General features: G+C 38.3%; 1 protein-coding gene across 1 annotated transcript in view; it reads right to left on the bottom strand.

Annotated features, from left to right (window-relative positions):
* lancl2 (LanC lantibiotic synthetase component C-like 2 (bacterial)) overlaps nt 1-22,631 on the bottom strand; it is a 43,627-nt gene that overhangs the window by 5,370 nt on the left and 15,626 nt on the right. Inside the window, exons 4-9 of the mRNA XM_088643375.1 lie at nt 20,374-20,581; nt 19,850-19,997; nt 12,777-12,923; nt 10,449-10,631; nt 6,126-6,302; nt 4,995-5,067 (exon numbers count right to left, since the gene is read on the bottom strand). Coding sequence (XP_088499501.1) covers nt 4,995-5,067; nt 6,126-6,302; nt 10,449-10,631; nt 12,777-12,923; nt 19,850-19,997; nt 20,374-20,581 — 936 coding nt within the window. The remainder of the gene's footprint in view (nt 1-4,994; nt 5,068-6,125; nt 6,303-10,448; nt 10,632-12,776; nt 12,924-19,849; nt 19,998-20,373; nt 20,582-22,631) is intronic.

The raw sequence follows: 22,631 nt of genomic DNA, 5'->3' as shown, positions 1-22,631 counted from the left end.
TTTTCAGTCTCTTCCTGCAATGTGTATACTTCTTTCTACATTTGTGACGTGTCAGTGTTCTGTTAACATAAGTTATTGCACTCTATCAACCTGGACAAAACCAAACCTTTTCCACTTTTATACCTGAAAAACATCAGATTTATTTTAGTAAGGGTAGAACTAAAGGTAAGAATTTTAGTTACATAATTTGTCCATTATGTTCCAACAATATCCCCAAGGTACTAATAAGTGTGTATCCTCAGATCTCTTCTCAACCTCAAGAGAATGAGCTTGTACATTCTTTTCAAAAGTTAAATACGTTTAATTTATAACAGGACAAAAAAGACAAGAAGTGGTATTTACTAGTGTACATAAGGTATTAAATAGAGTTATAAGGAAAATATTGTAGATAGCGCATTGCCATTTTGTCTGCTTGGTACAGTACATACAGTAAGTACTGTACTGTAGATGGGGAACTGCATGTTGAATCAATCTCTTGCCCAAATACAAAGTTAAATGTAGTCTTCCTCTACAATAATTATATAGGGCCTTTCATGACACATCTCAAGGTACTGTACATTAGAATAAAACAAATAGCAAAGACATTAGAAACAAATATGTACACATTTTGAACAAAAATTTAACAATTAAAAGCTAGTGTGTTAAATCACTTCAAAAAAATTCAAATGTACAGAGTGACTTGCAAGCAGGCTAATCATTCCATGGTCTCTTAAGATGTTGCGTCCTACTTTTGGAAACTGAAAGAAAGCACGAGTATAAAGAACACAAAAAACCTTTAAAGGAAATCAGAGTCCACTAATGTAGTCAGGTGCCAGAGCATCCAAGCCCTTAATGATGAGCAGCAGTACTTAGACTTTTATTCTGTAGTTGACACAGAGTCAGTGGAAGGAAGCTAAAACAGATGGTGTATGGTCATACATTTTAATTTGAGTTCAAATCTGAACAGCTGTGCTTGGACCATGCGGTAGCCTGTTAAGAACAAGTTGGTATACGCCAGCAAGGGCTACATTACAGCAGTCAAGCCTGGAAAAGAGATATGTACTCATTAGCTTCTGTTCTAAACAAACTGCTCTCCTGCTAATCAGGAGAGATGTTAAAGGGTACGAATGTTTCTACAGTCATGTGAAAAAGAAAGTACACCCTCTTTCAATGCAATGGTTTTACATATCAGGGCATAAATAACAATGGTCTGGTCCTCACCATCTTCTATAATTAGACAAATCTATACTCAGATAACAGACAACACATAACAGATTTCACTATGTCATTATTTATTCAACAAAAAGTAAGCCAAAATGCAGAAACCATGTGGGAAACATTAAGTACACCCTTACTGCTTCCATAGGAATAAAGAAGGTAATTAGCAGCCAGGTGCTGCTAATCAAATGCACTTGATTAGTTGATCATCAGGAAATGTAACCACCTCTATAAAACCAGAACTTTTGGCAGTTTGGTGGTCTTGGCATTCAGGTGTGTGTTAACACCATGTCAAGGTGAAAAGACGTGAGCAATGAACTCAGGGAAGCAATTGTTGCTGCTCATCAATCTGGGAAGGGTTAAAAGGCCATTTCCAAACAATTTGAAATCCATCATTCTACAGTGAGAAGGATTATTTCCAAATGGAGAACATTCAACACAGTCGCCAATCTTCCCAGGAGTGGGCGTCCCAGCAGATCAGACCGTATAATGCTCAAAGAAATCGCAAAGAACCCAAGAGCTACATCTAGGGTTCTACAGGCCTCGGTTACCATGTTAAATATTAAAGTTCATGACAGTACAATCAGAAAAAGACTGAGCAAGTATGGCTTCCATGGAAGGGTAGCCAGGAGAAAGCCCCATCTCTCCAAAAAGAGCATGGCGGCACGGCTTAGGTTTGCAAAGTTGCTTCTGAACAAACCACAAGATTTCTGGATCGATGTCCTTTGGACAGACGAGACCAAAGTGGAGGTGGTTGGTCATTATGCACAAGGCCATAATTGGCAAAAACCAAACACAGCGTATCACCACAAACACCTCAAACCAACCGCCAAGCACGGTGGTGGAGGGGTGATGATTTGGACTTGTTTTGCAGTCACAGGACCTGGGCACCTTGCAGTCATCGCGTCAACCATGAACTCCTCTTTATAACAAAGTATTCTAGAGACAAATGTGAGGCCATCTGTCTGAGAGCTAAAGCTTGGCCGAAATTGGGTCATGCAACAGGACAATGATCCCAAGGACACCAGCAATTCTACAACTGAATGGCAGAAAAAGAAAAGAATCAAGGAATAGTCAAATCAAAGTCCAGACCTCAATACCATTGAGATGCTGTGGCAGGACCTTAAGAGAGCTGTGCATAAACGAATGTCCTCAAACGTCAATGAACCGAAGCAATGTTTTGAAGAAGAGTGGGCCAAAATGTCTCCAAAACAGCGTGAGAGACTGATGAACACATACAGAAAACAAGATACAAGCTACTGAATCATGGGGTGTACTCAGTTTTTCACACATGGCTTCTGCATGTTGGCTTATTTTTTGTTAAATAAATAATTACATAGTGGAATCTCTTATGTGTTGTTTGACACCTGAGGTTAGATTTACCTAATTTTAGGACCTGGTAAGGACCAGATGATTTTTTATTATGTCCTGATATATTAAACCATAGAATTGAAAGAGGGTGTGCTTTCTTTTTCACATGACTGTGTTCAACGTTTCAAAGCTCATCAAAAGAAAGTCACAACATTGCAAACTTGAGCCTCAAATGCAACAATCTGATCAAAGATGACATTAAAATGGCTCATCTATGTATTTGTACCAATTTAAAAAACTATGGTTCCAAAGTCAAGGCTAAAAATTGAACAAGACTTAAGTAAGAGGCTTTCCAGAAGAATTCAACATCCCACAAAGAAGGTACTTGTCTCATTATCAGCTAAACAACATATCCCTTTCAAGTACAGTACCACACTTTAACAAGATAGGTAAATATCCAAATATTATTTAATTATCAGAAAATAAACATTCGTGTTAGATACAGTAGTTATAGAAAGTCACCACCCCCTTTTGTTGTATGACACTCTGAAAATAAAAACAAATAAAATTAGGCTTGTTCCATTTTTATTTACCCACAGTAACCCACATTAGCCAGGTGAAAATAAAATTCTAAAACATTCTGAAAATTAATATTACAACAGTAAAATATCTTATTTGAATAAGTGAACACCCCCCTTACAATTGCATTTGTAAACTTGCTCAGCTATAACCAATCACCTTACAGATCACACAACAAACTAACTGGCTCCCACCTGTGATCAATTGTAGTGATTTTGATTAGTTCAGAATAAAAGCAGGTGTTTTTAAAGGATTCCACTGCTTGGAAGTGCCTTTCAAAGCAAAGAATCCACTATGGGTGGGAAGGTGCTTTCAAAAGAACTCAAGATAAAGTTGTGGAAAGGCACAAGTCAGGAGATGGATATAAAAAGATTTCAAAGGCTTTAAGTATCCTGTGGAGCACAGTCATTACAGGCCATCATTAAGAAGTGGAAGGCATATGGCACCACCCAGACCTTGCCTAGATCAGGCCATCCCTCCAAACTGGATGACCAACCAAGAAGGAGACTGATCAGAGAGGCTACCAAGAGGCCGATGGCAACTCTGAAGGACCTACAGGCCTTTATGGTAGAGACTGGTCATTGTGTGCATGTGATAACAATATCACAAGAACTCTACAAATCTGGCCTCTATGGGAGGGTGGCAAGAAAAAAAAATAAACAAGATTTTATGTGGCTTTTTTTATTTTGTGTTTTGCTAAAAAGCACCTTAAGGATTCTGTGGCCAAGTGGCAAAAGGTGCTATGGTCAGATGTGATCAAACTTTCTGGCCGGAATGCAAAACAGTATGTCTGGCGAAAACCCAATACATCTTACTATCCATAGAACACCATTCCTATAGTAAAGCACGGTGGTGGCAGTATCCTGTTGTGGGGGTGTTTCTCTTCAACTGGGACTGGGACACTTGTCAGGATAGAAGGGAAGTATGGATGGTGCAAAATACAGGCAACTTCTTGAAGAAAACCTGCAGCCCTCGGCCAGGGAGTTGAAAATGGGAAGATGGTTCACCTTTTAACATGACGATGAGCCAAAGCACACTGCCAAAGCAACCGTACAGTGGCTGAAGGACAGGAAGGAGAATCAACGATCACCACGCAGTTGGACTGAGTTTGAACAATTCTGTAAGGAGGAATGGGCAAATATTCCTCCCTCTAGGTGTGCAAAGTTGGTAGAGATGTATCCAAACCAACTCAAGGCTGTAATTCAAGCAAAAGGTGCTCCCACCAAATATTACCTCAGGGATGTGTTCTTTTATCCAACCCAGTTATTCTACTTTATTTTTTTTTCAGAAATTTTGCTTTCTTTTTTCACTTGGATGTTGCAAGCTACTGTACAATTTGTAAATAAAACTGGAAAAAGACTGATTTCTTCTTCTTTTGGGGCTTTAGGCCAACAGAAGGTGAGCATTTTGAAAGGGAGTGGTGACTTTCTATACCCACTGTATATGTAAAAGCATTGCTTCATCTGGAAATGTAAAAAAAATATTAAATACTAATCTGCATTAACACATGTTTTTTTGTTTCTCTCCTTCCTATTGCTTTCCATCAGGTCCATCAAGCCCATTCACCCTATTTGATCCTGGTTTGCCAGTGTAGTTACTGGCAAGCTCTACGTCTGTGCAAATGCTCAGTTATTGTAGTTTTTTTACTTCAGAATGTCAAATATAAAAATATTGATTTTTACAAATATTTAAATTACAAGCTTAAATTACAGAGAAAGCTACATGGACGAAAATGTCACACAAACTGTAATCTTCAGATTGATGCCAGACAGCTTCGAAATGCTGCAATAATAGTATGAGGCAATTAAATTGATTAAATAAATTGGGTCTGGGAAAATAATATGACAATTTCAGATAATTGCTTCTCACACTGCTTCCTGTATGTAAATAAAAAAGCAAGATATTACCTTCAAACAGAGAGTAAGGTCTGTCTGGGATACGGCATCCATGTGTTCCATAGTCTAAACACCACTCTGCAAACTGGAAAAAAATACAACCATACCAGTAAGGGAAACTCTTCCACTACTTTCAACAATTGCTACTCATAGCATTTCTGTTTGTTCACTTTACTAGGTGGTCTATTGCTTATTTTGTCGATAAAACGCATGCAACACTCTGAAACTCCGTGTGCATGTATTGCAACTATGCTAATACTAAATACTGCAGCTAATTTGTAGTACCTTCCCAAAAGAGGAAACAGCATTAGCACTTGTGTTGAAGATTTAGATACAATATATGGACGTACGTCAGAAGTGAGTTGCTAAGATGCCATCTGGGGTTAGGAGCATAATTTACCCTTGATAAAATCAAAACTTTAACCTGCAGACCAGTCAGAATTTACAAGCTCTGATTCTCAAATTCAGTGTTCTGATGAGGCAACATCAGTGTTCTGTGATGGAAAAGTTACATTGGTAATTGAAAGTGTAATAATATACACAATAAATATATACTATATTATATATGGATATAGGTTATGATACATAAACATACAGTAGAAGTTTAAGGAGTGCACATAAATATCAGGGATTACAGAGGCCTTTATTTCTACATTCAAGTTTCAAGTAATTATGTTTTGTTGTAGTTATGAAAAAATCAGCTAGTGGAAAAGCCCTGCACACTTTCTTTCTTCACTTTTCCTACACAGGAAGAAAATATGGAAGAAAATATTTTTCATGAATCAAGAAGTTAATATTCTCCCAAGAAGGGCAGGAAGATTATTTTAAAATAAATACTGTAAATACTGTGGCAATGTTAAAAGTTACATAGCACATTTCAGGAATGATTTGAAACTTAGAACAACTATGCAAGTTAATTAATATTACCAGATTCCCTCAATAGTCGAAGCATAGCCTCACTATTACCTTAAACCTGATTTCGGGGGACCATATCTCCCCATGTGCACAACTGCAGTACAGCCTCTCTCACACCTGTACAAGATTGTCACCCATTGACACCCAACTCCATTCAATCACTCCTGCAGGTCTTCTCAAAGAACCTGAAGATCCTGCAGATCTAACACTGCTCCTGCAACGGCCCACCTTGCAGGCTCGGTACAGGTACTTCTTCTCCTGCGTCAGCTTGTAGAGAGAGAGGAAGGAGTAGCCGTTGCCTGCAGTCCCATGGCAGATACCATAGCCCTTGCGCAGCAAGCCCCTCTGCCAGATGACCTCCCCGCACTCCACCGCATCCTTCAGGTACTTCTCCTCCTTGAAGACCTGGGATAAACATAGCACAGCACCTCATTCAAGAAGAATCGGCAGCAGCACTACTTGAAATATGACTATTTCCAACAAAGGATTGTAAGTTTTGATTCTCCAATTTCCTTCTAAGTATTAACTGAATACTACATTGCCCTACATTGGCAAATAAGAAATAAAAAATAAGTCAAAATAAGTAAAGACCTGTCTCTAAAAATAAATAAATAAGGATTCCAATACTTTCATCTGTGGCTCTATAGAGGTTTACAAAGTTACAGATGTCTGTAAAGATGCAGACAAACACTGGCACACCTAAGTTGCACGGCTGAAACATTTTTTCTATTTTTCAGTGTGGAGTCTGTTGCATCTCCTCACTTGAAACAAAATGCCTTGTATATTTATTTCACTGGAACATCCAAACTGTCAAATGTTGTCCGGCGTAGAAGACAAAAATGCTAAATAAAACAGTTACCTGCTGTAAAGAATAAATGGCTCGTGATAATGTATCAGAAAATCCCCATTCCATACAGTGCCAGGGATGGGCTACAATCTATAGACCAGGACTGTTGCAATTTCCAGGCAGTGAGAAAGAACATAAGAGTACAACCAAGAGGAGGCCATTTGGCTCATCTAACCCGTTTGGTAGTTTGTAGTTAATTGAGGATCTCATCTAGCTGTTTCTTGAAACAAGCCAGAGCTGAACAACATAGCTGGGTAGCTTGTCCCACACTCCACAACCTTGAATGAAGAAGCACTCAGGTAAATCTGTATGTTTTTTCTTCCCCCTGCAACCCTGTACTGGATAAGTGGATTAGTAAGTGGATGAATGGTTGGATATACAGTATAATGCTACACACTCACACCAGGACCAATTTTACAGAAACCGATTGACCTACAAGTATGTCTTTAGACTGTGTGAATATTCCACTACCTTCCCTTCTATCTTTCCTTGGTTTCCAAAACAGAGTGAATCTAAACTAATATCACATTCGTCTCCATCATTTTCAACCAGCCATGTTATTAGGAATCACAGAAACATCATAACTGCCTGGTAACATGGCGACTTCTAACTCATGTAATTTGTTTTGTAATACTCCCAGTATTTAGGTATAAGCAGTTAATTATGGTGCTTTATTTTCTCTCTGTTCCTCCCTTGTTCTTTGCTCCCCATGTAACTTTTTTCTTTGGAGTTTTAATGTTTTATTTCCTTTCCACTTCAGTTGAATGTTTCTGGATTTCTTTTTGCATCCAAGGGCTATGACTATTGGTGCTCATATGATTTAGGTGTAGTCCCTTTCATCTGTACAGTTGGCAGTGGCCACTGAAAGGTTTCCAATAGCTGAGAAAGCTGAAGCCTTCTTTTGCACACCATGTCCTCATTGTGTTGAGATTAATAGTTGTAGTTGTTCAACTTTACCTGGTGCTGGTGAGAGTGATGAGAAAAGCACAGATTTAGTCTGTAATTCAGTTTGTTGCCAAGTTGCCTGACCTTGTTGGAGATGGAAAGCATGCTGTTTATACAAAATGTCATTTGTACCTACATGGAAACAACAACTGTGTGGTGGCCTGCCTTAGCTAGGAACCTGGTGAATCTATGGAGAATATAAGACACTTTGGCTCCTGGGCAACAGCAAAGTGTTGTCTCACAATCCCTGGAGCATTGTTTTGTTGCCATATTGCAGAGAATGAAGTCCCTAAGAACCACAACTTCTATTTTTGCTTCATTGTTAGTACAGACATTAACCTTCATTAAGCCCAGTGTTTGAGATGTCATATCTGCAAGAGAGATTTCCTGGAAGCTTCTGTCTTGAGCTCCTACAACTGGTTCCAGGTCAAGGACAGGAACAAAGATGTTTGATATCGACTTTGTTTAAATCTACAGGGTACTTCCAATATTATGTTTACAGTTCTATCATGAAAACTATGTGCTGTGAAGCAGACATATTGGCACATATATTGTGTCACCGTTTATGGAAAATATAGATTTTTATATATACCACATTCCACTGCTCTAAAGTACAGTAGTCATTACATACAAGTTTATTTTATCAGGTAAATCAACTAAGAAGAAATGCTCATGATGACCTAATAATGATGAACTGTAAGGGTTATGAAGCAGGCAGATTTAAAGCACTGACTGGACCCGTCGGAGTGAAGAACTCTGTTGAAGGTACTACAGCAGTGTCCCACCCCCTCCACTCTGGGATCCAGAGCCCTACTCCGCACTTCTGCCTGCAGGTGAAGTTTTAATACACCAGTTTTGTTTTCAAATCACACTAAAGGAAAGCATAAGTTAAAAATGTGAAATTATTTATGAACTTTTGCTTTCTCACTCTTAGAAAATCCAAAACATATCATTTCAAAAGAAATGCTAGGACACGCAATGTCATTAACCTAATGACAAATGCAAAAAAATCTAAATATTTCTATTACATTATCATGTTTAATGGGTGTAAAGATATATTATTCTAAAAATGTTCAAGCCATACTTTACATTTATGGTTGTTTTACTCTGAAAATAACACATTCAATCCACTAGAGGTCAGTATAATTTGGGATAATTTGCAGGATAACTGGAGACTCCATTTATCCAGCTCTTTTCATTTCGCTCACTGTTGCTGTCATGGTAACCTTCACAACAGTCTCTCTGTAACTTTAACCTCCATGCAATATATTCTCTTAAAAAGGCTTCTTTTATATTTTTCAATATGCTAGAGATAGCAACTACTAAAGCACTGGTCATCTTTGAAAACACGACATTAGAATCTATATATTGTTATATTAAAGTACAAGAATTACAATACCAATAAAGCACGCTTAGATAGAAACAGAAACCCCTTGTTTTACTGAAAATGTACAGTAGAAAATTATTCTTCCCTGATCTGTAAACAACCAAACCGATAAACAATTTAAAAGTATTTTAATTAAAGTGTTGTAATTCTGTCCGGATTGAATCCTGAGGATATCTGTGAATGAAGAGTTGCTGTGTCACCCTCACCCCCTGGGTGTCCAAAAGCAGAGCGGACTGTGGGAGATGGAATTCTGGTTAACAGACTCCATCCCAGTGAAGTACGTGACTAGACTAACTGTTGAACATCTGGTTCTGGAGCAGCCAGTTATATTGCTATTACAAATTTATCTGCATATGTATTTAATGACAGTATCCTAACAGGATGTGGAACATTTTTTTCTTGAATAGCAACTAGGTATTAAGCAGCTATCAAGCACCCGTGAATCTCGTAAGTGTACAATTTTTCCCCTTTTTAGATTGCTTTTTTAATATGTATAAAACTGTCCAGGGAGCCTCTTGAGTGATACACCCAGGGGGTGAGTGTGAAGGTCTTGAGAAGTCAGGGTGACACAGCAACTCTTCATTCACAGATATCCACAGGATTCAAAGGGTTAAACTGGGTCACTCAGGAGGAGCCTCCTGGGTGACTATGATCATGAGTTTGCACCTGGTCATGTGATAATTTGCTCACCATTGCTGAGGGTAGGGTGGGGTTATCTAGCCAGGACTCTCAGGAACACAGTGACCTCTTGCTGGCAATTGATGCTGTCAGTGAGGGATGTGCTTCTCCTCCATCAGCACTGAACTGAACATAGCTGCCTGTTATGTATTAATAAAATGGCTCAAAGGTGGACAGGACAGAAGAGTCCACCTACACTCCTTCACTTCTCTGTTTGTGATCATTAAAACACATTTGGCTAATTCAAATCAGTGGAGTGTAACAAAACATAATTAAGATCAGATCACTTTATTGGCCATATACAATTTCTTGTATTAGGAATTTGTCTTTTCGTGTACCCCAACTGAGTCTCCATGAGACACACAGACAGGGAGAGAAGCTTGGGGTCAGAGCTCAGGGTCAGCCATTTATACGGTGCCCCTGGAGCAGTTGGGGTTAAGGGTCTTGCCCACGGGCCCAACGGAGTAGGATTCCTGTGCCAGAACCGGCAACCTTCCAGCCACAGCCGCAAATCCTTAGCCATAGAACCACCACACCGCCCAATGATTAATGATTCCTCAAACCACGTGTAAGGTAAGGCAGGCATTTTGCTGTATTCAAATTCCCTTATATTGCCTAAAATGATACCTCCCTAATACTTAGGATGTTGCAAACCTTTCCAGATGAAATGCTGAGCCATAGAACTCTTACTGACCATGTAAGCTTGTATCAGCATGTGGATCACTCCAGGAGCCCCATGGCACCAGTGGACCAGACGGTCAGTTTCATTACTAAGGGATGATGGGTAGTTTCCAGATCTGAACTTTTTATGGCGTACGTAGTCAATGCTGGGCTTCACCAACTCTGTCAGCATTTCCTGACTGACCTTCACTCCTGGCTGAAAAGAAAAGATTGATTTTATTGTTTCTCTTTTCCAGTCGAAAAAGCAATTCTTCCAGTGCATAAACACAAATCAAATGATATATAGGACATACGGCAATGCCCTACGAGTGAAAAATAAAGGAGGACAACTACATATTGCAGGCAGAAAGATGAACAAAACATTTTCTTTCATGTGATCCCGTGCAAATGGTTATAGATATGATTTTGACATACAGTACAAGGATTCATTATCCTTGAAAGAGAAGAACTGTTTTTGGGACTCAGTTCTATTGACCTTTCATCCTAGATCCTTAAGTATTTAAAACTATATGTAAACATCATCGCAATGCTGCTCACTACAGTCATGCAAAACACAGGAGCCTTTCAGACACAGTGTGCGTGCACAGAAAGAGCCACTGTTGAGAAATCTTTAAAAACATTTGTTTTTCTTCTTAATATTTCCCCTTTGAGACAGAAGTTTGCTACCACTCTGTTCCTTTACAATTTTAATACACCTGCTCTTTGTGGGCCTCTACTTATATTTTCTTTTTTGCTCCACGAACAGCAGGGGCACTGGATCCATGCCAGATCATTTATTTTCCACCCTCTGTCTTCCTGTCCTCCCCATGTGGACTCCAGTAAGCACTACGATTTTTATTTGTAGTTTCATATCTATTAGACACAACAGATGAGCAGAGGGACTCTTATGTCATTTAAAACCAGACTCAGTCTTTGCTGCCTGATAATCATTAAGAATCCCAGAGAGGTATTATATAAAGCAGCATCAGGTTCTACTAGAAAATGCACATCGCAGTTCTCGATTTGAAAGACATTGTAAAGCTTATTCGTTTTCCCTTACTTTTCCTTATTATTATTAATTTGAACTAAACAACATAAGCTCTCAGTAATTGGATGCACGTAAATGCAAACTGAGGGGCATTTTGGAAACTCTAAATATGAAAGCTATTTGCCTCTCAACTTCAGAGGCTGGTTTAATAGAGCGGATTAGGAATCAATAATGTTACAACACCAGATGGCGCTGCACACAGCAAAACCCATGTTTGTTACAAATTGGTATTTTTTTTAATCATAAAATTACTGCACAATATTTTTTGAATACGGGCTGAAATTAAGAAATTAAAAAATCTGTGCTGTGATTAGTGTCCCAGGGAGCTTGCTGATCATTCCATTTTCAATATATACTTGACTTAATTGTCCATCCAAAAGGGTGGAGTATTAAATTGCAGGACACATGGAATGAACTGTCATACTTTACTGATCAGCCTAAAGGATTTCTAGCTTACTAATCCTCTCTCTACCTCTGGTGGTACTCTGCCAGTTTTGTGCCACTCATTGGGGACACCTGGTCACAGTGAGCTAGTGACGTGAACCTATGCTCTAACATGCACCGTCAGAATTACAGACATCAACCTGGTTGGCTCTGTGATACAAAACATTTGGGCATCTTACCTGCTATGACATTGAAAACCTGGCTTCTTTAAAAAAAAACAGCTGGTTGATATCATGAGATCAATTAGCTACTAGCAATCAAACAAATGACTAGACAAGTCAAATGTCTTCCTCTTATTAATAACCAATATCAGTCATCTCAGTTCATTAATGACTTTTCTCTTGCTCAGACGTCTGCTTTAAATTAGTTTAATACCTGCATATTTAAAATATTTTAAAATCAAATAGCACCTAAAGCCAGAGTTCTGTCATCCTATTTACCACCTGATTAGATTTACCCATACTTTAAATATTAAACACATCTTTTTTTAATAGCTATAGACTCTCTGCTAAATTCATTCCAACATGTTCTTTGTTTGAAAAGATACTCCACCTTCTATCCCAGGTGTTTCTTTTAATATGCGCCATGTGATCAGTTAACATGAGACGGACTAATAACAAGAGACACTGAATGGTTTTCTCAAATGAAAGATGAAAAGACAGACGAATCAGCTTATTTTTTAATCATTTCAGAATTAGCAGCTGCCCTTAAGCTAACTCACTCCATTATCTCCAGGAAACAACTTGTATATGATACAGTATGTGATCCTGAAATTTCTTGTTGAAAGACAGCACCACTTTCTAAAGATATCTTTATATAAATGTTTAACATGACAGAAGAAAACAGCAGAGCTGTATCCAACATTTGTACCTGCATCAGCATGTAGTAGATGCCAGCCAGACCATGCGCAGCACCAACATACTGCTTCCGATGCCACTGATACAGGAGGGGACAGCGATCCATTTTCTTCTCTTCTTTCGACATATTCTTCCCAGATTCAAGAAGGGTTTCAACAACCTACATAAATAAACCCAGTGTTTAATTCACCTTAAGTGCATTGCTGTACTGGGCATGAAATACAGTGCTGATTAAAATGGATTAAATTTCAATGTAATCATTAAAAATGAAGGACATCTGCTGGTGTTAGTGTTTCATACAGTTATGGGGTCAGGGGCATTATAAACTGTTACTGTCAGTGTTGCAAAGTTAGTCATAAAAAACCCTTTTGTCTTTGGTCTGTTTAAAAATTCAAGGCTTTCAGCAAGCATGACCAAGGTCAAACAAAATCTTTTCCAAGAAAGACTTTCCCTGCAAAAATTGGTTTGTAAAAAGAGCTGCATTCAATTACAGTTATTCCATCTGAAACTGGGAAATGTGCTACTCTGATTTACAAATCACCCCGAGAAGAATGAAAAAACATGGTTCTATAGATGCTGGGCCAGTGCAGTGAATGCCTGCAGGTACTGTACAACTGCTGAAAGCTGGTAATGGAATGCAGGCAGGATTAATCGCAGATGATTACACTTGAATTTAGGCTTGGAAAATTCCATTTAGTCAGGATCAGGAAATAGTGGGCCTGTCAGATCCACTGTATAACGTCCTTGCAGCTCTTACAAGCTGATGACACTGGGGTGCAGCTCTCAATGTTTACACAAATGTTTCGTACGTTTAACAATTCAACTTACACAGAAATTCTTCATTTGTGTTTCAAGCAATTCATCTACAATAAACTTTATTCAAGCTGACTTTTCTTATAAAGCTCAAAACAATCTTAGCTAATCATTCAAACTACAGTTGCCCAGTAATGTAATAATGATACCAATATAGACTAAAAATGTTTCTCTCTGCTATACTAATAAAGCAAAGGCAAACCTTAACTCATAGTGGCTGGAAAACGTATGGTACATTGAAGAAATGCGGCTAGAACAATATTGCTTGACCAAAGGGTCTATGATCCAATTCAGATGGAATCTTGTAGTCTTCAGTCTACTGGGTATCAACAACAAAGGCAGATTAGATGATTTGAAGCAGGTAAGGATGTTTGTTTAAGAGACGGAGAAGTCAGTTCATTTTCTAGCCACTCCGAAGTTTGTACACGGACTTTAGTGCTGATGCGTTAGTCTCAGTGATCACTGCCTACGGTTTAAGGCTTTCTTCAACACCTGAAGAGCATAGGGTTCAAGCTCTAACACTGGGTCAAGCACACAGCATTTTACAACAGAAAAGCATATTACTGTCCCAAGGCACTAAACAATTAAAAAGTAAAAGTAAAATTTTAAAAATTATATTACTAAAACAATCTTCAAAAATGGACACAAATCACATGAAACACAAATCGCAGTAAGCAATAACTCAGATTATAAACCCTAATAAAAATGTGTTTTTACAGATACTGTAAACATGGATGACATGTTTCACAGCTAGGCAGCCAGTATTGTTTGCCAGCTCAGTCAGTAGTAATGGCCCCTACATCAGTACATTCCTACAGTAGGTTAAGGAATAGGGTCTAGATGAAGCCATTTAGCCATCTAGAAATAAAATATTAAATTGAATACTTTTGAGTTAAATACTATATACAGTTGTATCCAAAAGGTTGGGCACCCTGGCCAAATTATGTTTTGTTGATTATCTAAGTGAAAAGAAGTTAACACAACCTCTGCAGCGAACAAACTGAAATTTGACATATTTCTGCTAATTTTAATGCACAGTTACTATTTGCTGAATTTAACATATTGAAAAAATAAAACAGTAAATGCAGCATGTGCAAAAGTTTGGTCATTATTAGTCAGTACTTAGTAACACCCCCTTTGGCAGTAATCACAGCCTCCAAATGTTTCCTGTAGCAAGCTAACAGTCTTTCTATTCTTGCTTTAGGATTTGTTTCCCCACTCTTCCTTGCAGAACACTTCTAGTTCAGAAATATTCTTAGGTTGTTTTGCATGCACTGCATGTTTGAGATCTCCCCACAGATTTCCAATAATATTCAAGTCTAGGGACTGTGAAGGCCATTCCAAACCTTAATCTTTCGTTTCTTGAAGCAGTTCATGGTTGATTTTGAGATATGTTTTGGATCATTGCATTGTTGTAATATCGAACCTTTTTTCAGCTTCAGTTTCTTCACTGACAGTGGGACAACAGCTTCCAGGATTTGTTGATACTTAGTAGAATCCATTCTTCCCTCTACCCGCACAATATTTCCTGTGCCACTGGCTGCCACCCAACCCCAAAGCATAATAGATCCATGCTTAACAGTTGGCAAGGTGTTCTTTTCTTCAAAAGCTTCTCCTTTTTTTTCCCCAAACAAACCTTTGGTGATTGTAGTCAAAGAGCTCAATTTGTACCTCATCAGACCACCAGCACTTGGTTCCAAAACGCCTCTGGCTAATCTAAGTGTTGTGTTGCATACTTCAGATGTTCACTTTTGTGATGAGATCGCATGTAAGGTTTCCTTCTGATGACTCTTCCATGCAGATCATGTTTGTGCAAGCAAACAACACACCACAGTGAACCGGCACACCACTACTGCTGTGCCAGCTAAACCTTCCTGCAGGTCCTTTGATAGTGGGGTTTTACTTTGCATTCCTGACCAGTCTACGAGCAGTTCTATCGGAGATTTTTCTTACAGATCTTGTCTTGACTTCAACAGTTCCTCTTAACTTCCATTTCTTAATGATATTTTGGACAGTGGAAATTGCAAGCAGGAAGCATTTAGATATCTTTTTATAGCTTCCCCTGCTTTGTAAGAGTCAATTATCATTATTTTCTGATCCTCAGTCAGCTGCTTAGAGGAGCCCATGGTTGTTGAGTGTAACCTGAGAGGTTTGAAGCGTCAGAGAATTTATGAAGCTTTGGAATTGTCATCACCTGACTAAGGCCTAACGAGTCAATTAAGTTCCGAGACCTTACAAAAAAATAACACTAGTGGATCAACTGCACATAGCTCATTTACGGTTTTATTTTTTTCAATCTATTAAATTTAGCAAATAAATAGTAACTGTGCATTACAATTTGCAGAAATATGTCAAGTATGTTTGTTCACTGCAGAGGTTGTGTTAACTTCTTTTCACTTATAAAATCAACAAATTACAAAAAATGTAATTTGGCCAAGGGTGCCCAAACTTTTGCATACAACTGTACCTGCCTTCAAGATAGCAGCCTGTATTCAAATTTCAGGCACAAGTCCTTTGTCATCTGCTGCATATTTGATGTTGCTTGGAGCAGTCAGAAAAACACCTTCTCCAAACCTTTAAACAAGCACCTACTGTATGCACAGTACAGGTGAAGCTCATTTAGGTACCTCTGTCTTTTACAGTGGACATTTCCACACAGACAACACCTTCCTGAACACAACGCTGATGCACTGAATTCAAACTCATATATTGAAACTAACTGCAAATTAACATTTATGCACCTGTTGACATATACTGTAAAAAACTGTATGAATGTGAACAAAAAGACAATTACATGCATTTTTCATATCCCATGCTTGTTTCTCTCTAAGCTTTTTGTATTTTAAAAATTCACCACTGGTAAAGTACCAGTGACAACTTTTAAACATGTATTCTAACATTACATAAAAAACAAACAGCGTTTCATTTGAGCCTTGTTCCTGGGTGACAGGACAGATAAAAGGATCTATAATGGACATGCTCTTGAGCCCCAGCCAGGTAAGTGACAACATTTGTTAGCAACTGTATACTTAGTATCTGGATCAGCCATCCATACTACCATAAATAAGAAAAAACAGAGCACATCAGGGTTGAGTAGCAGTACTTCAGTTCAGGACTATATGACCACTGACATTTCCAATCTCTTTAACAAGAAATTGCTTTAGCCCTTGCCAAGCCTTCCGAACTTCAAAACATTGTCAATCTAAGTCATTTTGAAAATACTAACTGTATAAATATATTTTCTGACAATCTATATGAAATATCTGTTAAAATATGAGCTTCACAGACTACTCATTAAGAATCTCCTGAGGATAAGCAAAGCAATTAATGCTAACTGGTTTATTTACAGACAATTAATTATCGCATGCATGTTATTTTTTAAATCCCTGCAGCTGTCATAGAAGTAGGACATCAAGCTCAGTCCAGTGATTCCATCTTATGTTTACAATTAGTCATCATGAACAGATAGCACAAGCGTGGCTGACAAGATAAACACATTTTACAAGATGGAAGAGGCTACATGTTCTGTTCTGAATGAGAAAAAGCTACAGGAAAACCAGAGCAGGTTCAGAGGCGGACAGAAACAATTTGGAATTTTCAGTGATAAAATAGACCATCTAGGCACTAGCTGACTGGGCCCAGGGAGGTCACCCTGATCATACAAGCCCAGAATCCAGCACGTATTATGGGTCACCCTCAATTTATTAACAATCGGATAACACATGATTTATGTAAAGAAGTAGATAAGAGGTAACTTGAAATAGAAAAACCAACACCCTGTAGCTCTCAGGGGTTTAATGATTCTTGACCTAAATGCCTTATTTTTTAAACTGATTACTGAAACTATGGCTCTACAGGACTACAGCTAACATACACTGGTCATCACTACTTTAAAATTGTACTATGTACCAAAAAGCCTCCCTTTAGAATACTGTGTACTATTTGATCATCACATGAAAAAAAAAATATATTGCTGCTGTGGAACAAGCTATCCTGTCATTTTGTTGAAGCATCACTTCTTTCAAGAAATGCTTTTCGTGTAATTTTTAGGTCTAATGGCATCCTCTAAATTATAACCTATCTCCTTAAATACCTTTCCTGATAAAGCTCCCCTTTAATATATTTTAGAACATCCTAATACCTGAAACCACTGACAAACTGATCTGCTATCTCCTAGCTCCACTGGTTAAGGCTGTCACCAGTAGGCTCCTTTTTCAAGCCCCACTGGGTTCTGCCAGTGACTCACTGTTTGTCACCCTGAGCGAGTTACTCAACCTCCTTGTGCTCCATCTTTCAGATGACAAGTCAAATAAAGGTTTGTTAGTGATTCTGCTACCACAGATGTTCATGCCAGAGTTCACCCCCTAGTTTCTCTAGTTAATCTTGAAATAATGGGCTAAATGAAGAATTATTACCATAACAATTGTTTAACATTTGCCATACATTACAAATGCAGTCTGGATGGTAGTACAGAGCTTTTACAAGTCACTACAGAACAACAAGAAGGTTAAAAAACAAAACTATAGTGGCCATTCCAAAATGGTTTGATTTTTTTCTTATTCCATACAGTATCTTTCCAAAAATTACATAATTTGCTTAGAGTCAATGTCTATCAGTATGTTAACATGCTTTATAACAGCCTGGCTTTAAGTGTTAAAATTCAGAGAGTGTATAAGGCAAGAGTCTGAAGACACCGTCAGACTCCCCAGGCCAGGGCAGTTTGCAAGTCTTACGCTCCCAGTTCTGGCAACAGCAAAGGGAGCCACTAATAAACTACCTAAAAATGACTGGAACTTCCATGCCTGAATGCAAAGCATAGCAATAGCTCTCTTCAAATATTACTAAATTCCACAATCATTACCACAGAAGCAAGGTTAAAGCAAGTAGTTCTGTCACAAAGAATATTTTCATTTTCAGCTATCTTTTGTAAACTTGTCTATAACTAGAACCAGATTTCAAAAAGCAAAAGCTTTCATTTTTACGCTGACGATACTCAAATATACATCCATACCAAACCCGACACTGATGTGGCTGTCTCTATTCTATCTAATTGCATCTCTGACATAAAAATTTGGATGACTCAAAACTTCCTTCATCTTAACTGTGACAAGACTGAAGTCATGCTTATTGGTACCCCCCATCAACTTCGTAAAGCCAGTCCTGTAACCCTGTCTGTAGATGGCTCTGTACTTGAGCTCCAATCAAAATTGAAAAACCTTGGGGTTATATTCGATTCTGGCTTAACATTCGACCCACATGTACAGCATACTGTCAAAACATCTTTTTTTCACCTTAGAAATATCGCAAGACTACGCCCTATGCTATCATTAACTGTGGCTGAAAAGCTGATCAACATATTTGTATTCTCTCGAATTGACTACTGCAATGCTCTGCTCCCTGGGGTATCTAAATCTACTCTGAACAAGCTGCAGTATGTCCAAAATTCAGCAGCCAGAATCCTGACCAGATCTAGTGCAAGTGTTCACATTACTCCTATCCTGGAGTCCTTGCACTGGCTTCCAGTCAAATTCCGCGTAGACTTTAAAATCCTCATGCTCACCTACAAGGCTTTACATGGCTTGGCACCTCAATACCTGTCTGAACTTTTATCGCCCTACTCCCCACTTCGCAACCTCCGCTCTTCAAATTCTGCCCTCCTTACTGTCCCCCAAGCCCGTCTACATTGTATGGGCGACAGGGCCTTCTCCTGCTATGCCCCCAAGCTCTGGAACTCCTTGCCCAAGGATATTAGAGAGTCACCTTCTCTAAACTCCTTCAAATCCAGACTCAAAACCCTCCTTTTCAGAAAAGCCTTTACTTAACTGGTTCCATTCTTCACCCCTCTGCTCTTCTTAATACCATCTTCCACGGTCTCCTCTATTGTTATTGTTGTATTGCTGGAATTATAATTGTGTCCTGTCTTGTGAAATTTTCTTATTTATTGTTGTAGTCTTCTTATTTATTGTTATTGTCATCCTGTAAAGCGCTTTGAGAAGCCACCTTTAAAGGCGCTATATAAAATAAAGTTTATTATTATTATTATTATTATTATTGTGCTGGTTTGGTTTCAAAATGAGTTAGAAAGCAGGAAGTTTTTGTTTAGGCAGATATACCCACCTATCATAAATTATAAACCAGGAATACAACAGGTTATTTTCATTAGAAGAGGTGGCCTAGGATATGGGCTAAAGTTCACATTTATGAAGGGACTACGTTTCTGATAAAGAGTATCATTCCTTGTGTATGTTATTCACCTCTGTGGATTTTTCTCACCTCCGAGATGGTGGAAGCAGGCACAGTCTCGGGCCCAATCTCAGTGTTGACATAGAGTAGTGCATACAGGTACCCTGACCGGCCATACAGCAGCTCGTCAGGCAGGTCTGAGTCAGAGATGACCACACTGCGCTGCAGCTGAAGCAGCCTGGAGAACAGGAGAGCAAAGAGCCACAGGAACAGTCAATGAAAATCGCACAAGAGTGGGGACTGATCAGATTTATACTTCAAACACATGAAGTCAACTGTTGACAAAACAGCTGCAGAGATTGCTTGTAACCAAAGGTAGAAAGCTTTATCGGTGCTCCAAAGGCTTCAGCGAACAATGCTAAAGTTTGTTACTACACTTTAGTAACAGCTTACTAAAGCTTACTTTAGTACCACAATAAGTTAAAACTGCTATCCTTTAGCTTTTTAGCTTATTCACTGTGACACGCTTAATCAATCATTTGCAAACGAACCTGACTATCAAGCCCTTTTCCCTTGTGGTGAAAATAAAATAATACTAAGTGTGTAGTGCCTACTTAGTGATGCACTCCTTGGACTCTGCCTCGTTCTTCAGCTTGTGGTGCACCACTGCCCCCACAGCGAGTGGCCCAGCATCGCCACACAGGAAAGTCACCCTCCGGCCATTGAGGTTGCGCAGGGTTCTTTTCACATAGTCCAGTGCACGCTGCAGATGGGACTGCTCCTGGGTTACACGGTGCAGCTGCAGGTAGAGAAGAGCTATGCCTGTACAGGAGAGAGGTAGGATTCAAGAAGATATCTAACATAAGTTCAAGAGACTGGAGTACTGAGCAATGCTTTAAGCAGTAAACCTGTAGTTCTCAAATTGTGATGGAAAAAGAAGTAAAATGAGTCAGACTGTTTTATAGGCTTAACTCACCTGGATGAGGGACCGTCAACCTGATCACAAGTTCAACCTAGGCACAGGAACTCAGTAGCAAGTCAGTAGAGTCATTTGGCCAATCTGGCCCATAGTAAAAATATGCACGAATTGTGACATACAATTAAAACTGGACAATATTGGGGTCCGACCTCCTCCTGAACTTTAAGCAGTTCAGTGCATGTTCTAAAGCAGTGCTGGAACGCCAAGCAAACTCGATTTAGACATATAATAAAATGAATTAGACTGGTTTGCTGTCTTAACCTGAGTCAGGAAAATGTCAGTTTAAATGGGATAAGGCACATGTGGTATTTTTCCAGGAGACTTACCTCTCAGGCAGTGAATATGTGAAGGTCAAATGGATTTGTTTTGATAAAGTATTCCTTGCATAAGCTCAGAATGTAAAGAACAAAAAGAATCAGAATGATCATAAGATCAGATACGTAAATTACTGTCAAATTTGAATTTCTGTCAGAGATCTAAAACAAAAAAGGCATATTTTTCATAGGTAAAGGGAAGACAGAAGAACGTAGTCACCTTGCTTAATATCTATGCACAAATGGGATATGTCAGGAATTTATTTTCAAAAGATATTTGATTGAACAGCCAAAGAAGTAGGTCCAATGCTAATATATGGAGAAGATTTGAATCCCAAATTGGACTCTTCTGAGGACCATTAATCAAAGGAGTGTATAAATCTATGGAAGACCTGTATGTACAGTATATTATATGCACCCTACAGGATGGGATTCTAAACATTTCATAACCATTTCTCTGCCTCTCATAATTCATCTGGCAGAACACATTACTTCCAATAAATACAATAAAAACAGCTTGAAATTGGAACTACTGATTTATCTGACAATGCATCGGTTAATTTAATATTACTTTTAAACCTGAAGAAATACAACACTTTATGGAGAATGAACTGTGGTGTTTTAAATTACATTATTCTCAAAAATCAAATGGAATTTAAAAAATTACTGTATTGTATATAGGAGAGCAGTTCCCAACAGTATTATGGGATACAGCTAAAGCAGTGCTTGGAGGAAAAGCAGTGCTTCCATTTGCTCCTATACCCCAAAAAAACGAACCAAAATTATTTAAACTACTCTACATAGAATAAGAGCATTTAAACATATTCATCAGATACATAGGACATTATTGAGGATTAGAACAGAAATAGTCAAAGTACAAAAAAGAGAAACTACTATGATTGAGGAAAAAATTCAATATACTAGCCAGACGATATATAGAACATACAATTTTTTGATCCACTAACAAACCCAGTAAATTGAATAAAATGAATATTACAAAAGATTATATTCACAGACTGATATTCAAAATATACATGACATGGGCTCTTTATTAAACTCATTAAACCTACCTGCCCTAAACATGAAGCAAAACAATATTGACAATAAGCAAGAAGGACATTTCTTAGACTATTTCAAACCTTAAACTCAGCAAAGCTACAGGAATGAATGGCTTTCCTAGTGAATTTTATAAGACATACAGTGAACAGATAGTTCCACTATTTACATCCACCTGTATATTGAACTATTATGATATATGACTAAAGAGCTGGGCAACAATAGGGATTATGACATTGTACACGATGATGAAGAAAGGTCATCTGAGAAATTCTGAAGAATTATCACATCAGTACAAATTGGAAAAATAAGACTTCTTGAGATCTGGCATTATGCAAATATTCTTAAAGTAATGACTCATAGAATGAAATTGTATTTTTATTGCTCCTTAACAGTACAGTAATCGAAATTCCAAAGCTGTACAATAATGTTGAGGATATGAAAAGAAAATCAACAGAATATATTAAAATAGAAAAAATTTAGTCCAGCTTTACAATCTTTCAAACATGGGGAATCTTTACTG

This window comes from Lepisosteus platostomus, chromosome 8 (genome assembly GCF_059453375.1).
Source record: "Lepisosteus platostomus isolate fLepPlt1 chromosome 8, fLepPlt1.hap1, whole genome shotgun sequence".
Taxonomy (NCBI): Eukaryota; Metazoa; Chordata; class Actinopteri; order Semionotiformes; family Lepisosteidae; genus Lepisosteus; species Lepisosteus platostomus.
Note: the sequence above shows the minus strand (reverse complement) of the source record. Positions and strands in the feature narration are given on the sequence as shown.